The 7,203-nt window shown below is 45.9% G+C and overlaps 1 protein-coding gene across 1 annotated transcript in view; it reads left to right on the forward strand.

Moving 5' to 3' along the window:
* LOC115035495 (ALK tyrosine kinase receptor-like) overlaps positions 1-6,850 on the forward strand; it is a 22,956-nt gene extending 16,106 nt beyond the window's left edge. The window contains exons 11-14 of the mRNA XM_029493343.1: positions 2,780-2,881; positions 3,207-3,341; positions 4,323-4,413; positions 4,953-6,850. Coding sequence (XP_029349203.1) covers positions 2,780-2,881; positions 3,207-3,341; positions 4,323-4,413; positions 4,953-6,062 — 1,438 coding nt within the window. The 3' untranslated portion in view covers positions 6,063-6,850. The remainder of the gene's footprint in view (positions 1-2,779; positions 2,882-3,206; positions 3,342-4,322; positions 4,414-4,952) is intronic.
* The last annotated feature ends 353 nt before the right edge of the window (positions 6,851-7,203 follow it).

The raw sequence follows: 7,203 nt of genomic DNA on the forward strand, positions 1-7,203 counted from the left end.
AGGGACTACAGTAGAGGAGACAAAGCAGGACTCAGCTATCGAATTCTAGGCCTGAAGTGAAGGGGGTAACTGATTACCATCATTGAATTGATCGCGCTATTCTAAGTGAAAGATTAGGGCGTCGGGGCAGTCATCTGTGTGACTACCCTGCAGTGGATGTCGGCTAATCTGTCCAGCAAATGCACTCAACTGGTAATTGTTTTTCGGCTTCATTGATTGTGTAACTTTCTTCAAGGCAAACTTCTCATGCCAATAGTTTTCTAAGTATGTATTTCCCCTCTGGCCATACGATCCGACAGCGCGTCATCTACATTTATCTCTCCTCACTGCTTCCCTGAAGATACAAAGCTACAGCTCTGAGCCAAAACATCCAATGACTCTTGGTTCTGTTATTTGCGTTGTATTTATATGGTGGGAGATGTGGTTGTCTCTGAATTTGGGATCACAGCCACATTCACTGTAGCAACCATCACGGCTTAAAAGGCAACAAAGAAGCACCTTAGTGCAGGCTTACATGGCATGAGTCCCAGGCCTTCAACCAACTAGCAGCCTCATGAGACATGATGTTCTTTTACTTCTTTTTTTTTTTTTTGGGGGGGGGGGGGGCTCACAAGCCCCCTGACTTTTCATCATCATAATATTGCTGTGTGAAAATAGGACAGTTCCACAACAACAGCACATCACAACACCGTCGCTGTGCAGCAGAGTTATTCTGACCATTTGGGAGACTTTTAAAGATAAATGCAGATACGCTATCTGCAGATGTGTGATGTTGTAATTTATCCCCATGGTGCTCAGAGGAGTCGGGGACTCTGCTGCAGCAGTCTCTCACTCTCTCTCTCTCTCTCACCTCTCAGGCTGGTGTGTGACTCGGTTGCCGCTTACAGCGACACTCTGTGTCTTAGTCTCTCTGAAACTTTGACACTTGGGCGCATGTCCGTATACACAGGACGGTTGGACATCAGAGCTCAGTTTGTGTGCTTTATAGCAGACCTTGACCTGAGATTATGTCAGTTTGAATTAGCTGAAGCAGTTTGGATTGTTCATTCCTGCATTTAAAAACAAAACTACAGTAGCCCCTAGAGCCTGTATTTACAGTAAACAGGTGTAAGCAGGTATAGATAGCTGTTGGGAATGTTTGTCCATTGATATAATCACAAATCACTTATGGCCCCGCCAGACCTTTGGACCAAATATGTATTTAATTAATTTCCTTCCCCACTGTAAAATGTACTCCATGTACTATAGGGACAGTGTCAACCATGCACATACCCTTTGAAGCACAATTTAGCTCAAATTTATTTACATATACACATATTTTTTGTGGGTTTTCTTCTGTCATGGTGTCATGCTTTTTAGTCTTTTCTAAAGATATCACATTAAATCCCAGGGCCAGGCCGGGCCAGCTCGGGCCAGGTCAGGCCCGAGCCCTGTGGCAGTCTCTGAGGCGCAGAACCAGCTGGCGGCGGTAGCAGCTGGATCAGCAGCTGGAGAGCATTGCAGTGCACAGCCCTCACAATAGTGTTGCTGTCAGAATGCAGTAAGGATGAATTTCTTTTCAGGTCCAGGGAGTGAATTCATTCATTTTAGGTCTCCATGCCTAAGACATGATCATCTGCTGCTAGTTATCACATTTTGGCCCCAGGTGAGGAGCAGCACCACCTGAAATCAACTTGAAATCCTCCTTGCACTGAGTCAGAAAGTGACGAGAGTGTCCAATTTTTTGGACTTGAGCTGCGATTACCTGGAATTCTTTCCATTTGCGTTTTCCATTTTTTTGCCACTCCTTTTCACCCCTTTAGCTTCTGTCTGTTTAGGAAACACCTGATGAGCACAGGGCCTCTTCTCACGCTGTTTCACATTCACACCTGGGAGCTGACCACTGTAATTACAGTCCTTTCCTGTTCAGCCATGTGCAGCCCAACGGTGCTTCATTTACTTGTCTAGTTTTTGAAGGCAAAGACAAAGAGTGTTAAAGCTTCCCCTTTAGTCAAACGCCTGGGGATTTGAAATGGAAGCCTTCCAGTCACAGACCTATATCTTCTGCTTATTACACGCCAGCATTTTATAACGCTCTGCCACGTTTACTAACAAGTGCTTAGGGAATAAAATGAAGGTTTTATGACAAACTTATTGGCAGCAGAGAGTCGCTCTTCTGCAGCGGCAAACTGCCCCAAATTGTGTTTTGTTTTGTTATTTAGCGTAACACCACTGACACCACTCCACCTGGATCCTAATATGTGCCTATTTCTCTGCGTGGACACAATGATGCACATGGAGCCAGGCTGCACTCACATTATGTCTGTCCTCTGTGCGCGCCTCATGCAGGCTGAGGTGAACCGCACTATAACCTCTGTCAATAGCCACAATCGGATGGAGCACACATCTGATAATTTCTCTACCGAACAGAGTGAGAGGTAGCTGTAGAGGCGACTCAGAGAGGGCTTGACCCATCAAACATCTCCGCCTGTCCTCTCCCGCAGATAAGGAGCTCTTACTGTGTCTTATACAGCCGCTGACAAACAGGGAGTTATTTGGTGAATGTGGGACTCTTTCCTCTTTTCGATCCTCTGCTTTGGAAAGCATACGTGTTGTCATGGTAACCATGGTGCAAACGATGAATGGTGGTTTTCATTTAGCAGTTGTTTTAATTCCAGTGTGCAGACAGAAATCAATATAGTCATGTCAACAAGATGGCTGGTCAAAAAGTACTTTACTATGTATAACTTGTACATGTCTGTGGGTGTACACGTGTGCGTGTGTGTGTGGGTGTGCATAGGGCAAGTTATTACAGGAAGGGGGGCCGTGCCATGCTGCCAGTCAAGTGGATGCCCCCTGAAGCCTTCATGGAGGGCATCTTCACATCAAAAACAGACACGTGGTGAGAATCCTCCACATTTTTCTGCAGGTCCCAGAGAGGACAAAGCTTGCATCAGTGTGATGTCACTTCCTATATTTCATAGATGTCCACTGTCCCTACCTGTTCACTCTCTCCATCTCTTTTCACATTCCTCTGTGTCTTTGATCTGTACCAATGATTTTGCCTCAATTTATCGTCTCCTCCTCGTTCCTGTCCTCTGCTTTCATCCTTTACTGATTCAGCTCTGATGATGCTTATAATTTATGACATCATTGTCCTCAGTCTCCCTCTAACCCTGTTTCCTTCTCTGTAACTAATCTCTCCGCTCATTATCTGCCTCTCTAAGGTCATTTGGCGTTCTGCTGTGGGAGATCTTCTCATTGGGCTACATGCCATATCCAAGTCGCAGCAACCAAGAAGTGTTGGAGTTTGTAACCAACGGGGGAAGGATGGACCCACCTAAAAACTGCCCTGGGCCGGTGTAAGTACAGATCCTCACACAGGCTGAATGCGTTCATATGCTCCACATGACCTCAACAGAGTTGTGATCCTACGTGGTCTACTTAAGCTACTCCATTATGTAAACCACGAGGACGCGTGGTTGTATGTGATTCATGCACTTTGTACACATGCATATATGTGCATGCAGCATCTAAAAAAGATGCAGAGCCAGACATGAAAGGTGTTATTGATATGTGAACAGTTTGTGACGCTGAAGGCGATAGAAATTTAACAGCAGATTGCTCTCAGTATTTTCAAAAGGGAGTGCACACAATGATTTCAATATTTACACAATATTGACTGAAAATTTTAGAAGTCATGGGGAGCTGATAGCAAGCTAAAAAAAAAAAAACATTTCCAAAGTATTCTGTGTTCCTCACTAACACTTTATGATACTGCCTCTCATGTGAACCGATGGAACACAAACGGGCAGATGTACTCATTCTCACCTCTCTGTGATTTACCAAGTTTATCCTCCACACCTGTTGGCCATATCTTTGCCATTTAGCCTGTGTTGCATGTTCTTTAGTTTTGTTTTGTTTTTTTTCCCCTTCAAAAATGAACAGGGTCACGGGGGTGTTCAATGAATCAGAAGTTGTGAAAAAGCAGGGAACACCGGTTCCTGAAAACAGCAAACTCTCGCTGGAGTCAGTTCGGCAATTAAAATCATAGCTCAGGATTTGAAGTCTCCGTCGGTTGCTCCTATAATCCGCGTTGCCCATTTAACACAATCACTCAAGCTGGTGGGAGCTTACACTTTGCTTCTGCCTGATGTGATCAAAACACACATCAGCGATGAAAACACGGGAAGCTGTTGTCACAAGCGATAAGTCTGGCATTTGTCAAATCAGTGGTGGAGATGATGCTCATCACTGTTTTTTTTTTTCTACTGTTTTCTCTTCTTCAGCATGGAATAAAATGTCATCAGTGAGTGTTTTATGCCCGTTTTGTTTATCTTTAGGTACCGTATCATGACTCAGAGTTGGCAGCACCAGCCTGAAGACAGGCCAAACTTCTCAAGTATCCTGGAGAGAATTGACTACTGCTTGCAGGTGATGGGGATTTACATTGTTATATTGTAACAGATAAATTGTGACTCTTTTCTATTTTCTGCGACTGCTTTGGAACAACAGCTTCTCTTCTTGGGCCCCATACATCTAAAAGCAGCAATAAAATGACAATGGATACATCAATTCGCATCCCTAACAACTTGTTTATAGATTGCCCAACATAAGTTTAGTTCTACACCAAAGGGGGAAAAATTTTTTTATTTTGACAAGTCAGCCAGGCATTAATGAAATTAGTACTAAATTTGTAAAATAAATAAATAAATAAGGATTCAGACTGTGTTGGCCTCACTGACGAAGGCTTTGATTTAGTTTTCTGGTTAACTCAGAACTGATGTTAATCAGCTCTGGTTCACTAGATTTGACTGAGCAAACTGAGTTGTCACCACAAGCTTGTAGTTTAATCAAAAAATAAGGACACAAGAAATGAATTGTGGATTTTGTACATTGGAAGATTGGAATTATTCACCGATTATCTCCCTTATGTGAAGAGCAATGTTAAAACGTACAGTTTCTCCTCTCAGGACCCTGATGTGGTGAACATGCCCCTGCCTATAGAGTATGGGCCCATCCCTGAGGAGGAGGAGCGTGTGCCCATGCGCCCTGATGACGCCTCAGCTCCGACTGTGTTGGTAAATCCCCAGGTGCCTGATGGGGAGGCTCCTCAGCCGCCACCCTCCTACCCCTCAGACGAGAACCAGCGAGGTGGGGAACACAGTGTTGTCACAAGCACAGCATTGGAGGCCAAAGCACAGACATCAGCCGCCCAGCCATACCTCCACCAACACAAGCAGCCTCACACACAGACCTCAGTCACCCTGACAACCACCAACACAGTCACCTCCACAGCCACCTTAACGCTCACTGCCAAGGGACCTCATGTCACCACCCAGCCCAGTGCTGAGGGCGGCCACATTAACCTGGCCTTCACCCAGGGCCACCCACCAGAGAAGGAGGGCCACAACGGAAAGAGCACCAGTCTCTGGAACCCCACGTACGGCTCGTGGTTCCTGCAGCAGCAGCAGAGGAAGCAGCAGCAGCAGCAGCAGCAGCAGCAGCAGCAGAGGCAGGGAGGCGTGGGGGGCCCGGGAGGGAGCGTTGGAAGGGTCCCCGGTGAGGGACAGGAGCACGTGGGCCGGACGGTGGCTGAGGTGGCAGGAGCGCTGGGTCTTCAGCACCAGCACAAGCAGTTCCAGCATCAGTTCCAGCAGCAGCACCAACTCCAGCTGCTGCAGCAGCAGCAGCAGGGTCTTTGTAGACCTCTCTTACCCCCACCCCCACCCTCTGCTGCCCAGTCCCCTCTGCTTCTAGATTCAGCCGCCTTGGCTCCAGTTCCCCTCTACAGACTGAGAAGATTTCCTTGTGGGAACATTGGCTATGGCTACCAGGAACAAGGCTTGCCTCTGGAGGCCACCCACGCCAACCCCAACCCTGCCCCCCCGCCACCGCCCTCTCAGCAGGGCCCCTCCATGACCTCCTTAGCACCTCACCAGAGAGGGGCCCCTATTCCCACCTCTGTGTCCCTCGGTCGGGCCGGAATGTCCGAGGACAGCCGTCCACTGCTTGTCACCATGGGAACAGTGCAGGACCCCAGGCTGCCCAGGATGGAGGGCCACAACGCCACTGTGCTTTAGCCCAAATGTCTGTACTGCTGGTCTTTTTTCAGGTCCTGTCTTTGGAGTGTGTGTGTTTAGGACCCACAGCAGGAAACACTGTGCCAGGACAGATCGTTTTGCACCACCCCCACAGTCCCACGCTTTGGTTTCTTCCTCCTGTTCAGACAGAACGCATCTCGCTGAAGGGGAGCAGGATGAGTCCATCAGGCTTTTCTCATGAGCACTCTGGAGGTTTGGTAAAGCACATCAGACAAATGAAAACCTTTGGGAGGCTAAATGAAAAGTAAAGGATAGTTTTAAGAGTTTAAAAAAAAAATGTATATTTTTTCAATGCTGGAGAGATAATGATTGAGTGAGAATGAAAGGATTTTGTGGGCGCTGACCACAGATGAGGCGTCGTCATCAACAGCCTGATTTCCTGTGTAAGAGAGTGGACTATCAGGAGGATTCAGATCTCTATATGTTGCCAGACTTAAAACTTGCAGTCACAAACTTAAGTGACCAGTTTGTAGCACCTGTGAAGTCTCCTACAACCGCCAGCCACATGTGTCAGTTCTACTGCGGAACCTTCACAATGTCCCTCCTCCACATCCTTTTGGAAAAACAGCAGTGTGGTTTCAAAAAAAGAAGAAAAAAAAAAAAAAAAAAAAAACTTGTACTATTTTTCAAGAATATCACTGAATTGGACGCTGGATTATTACCAGAGACATTTATACTAAAAAAAAAAACAAAACTGGGAGAAATGTGTTTGTTGATGTTTGCTTGCCTGCTTGTTTATTTATTCATTTGTTTATTTATTATTTGGAAGTGGCTCTATAAATTATTAAACTCAAACTCATTTTACATCCACTGGTTTTCACTTTAGTTTTTTTTTTTTTTTTTTTTTGGGGGGGTGGGGGGTTTTTTGTTTGTTTGTTTGTTACGTTGAAGGATTTTATTTTTAGGAGAATATCCCTAAATGAAAAGAACTTGCACAAAGGAAGTGAGTTGTGGCCTTTAAGGTGTGGAGGTGTGGTGTGAGGTGGTGGATTATTAAAGACCCACCCGCAGCAACATTTAAGAGTTTGTCTTCTTGTCAATGCGGATGATTTGGAATAATTGGTTGATCCTGGTGCGACTGATAGCACAGTCTGTGGCTATCCTTGCGTTCATTTTAGGG

Source organism: Echeneis naucrates, chromosome 22 (genome assembly GCF_900963305.1).
Source record: "Echeneis naucrates chromosome 22, fEcheNa1.1, whole genome shotgun sequence".
Lineage (NCBI taxonomy): Eukaryota > Metazoa > Chordata > Actinopteri > Carangiformes > Echeneidae > Echeneis > Echeneis naucrates.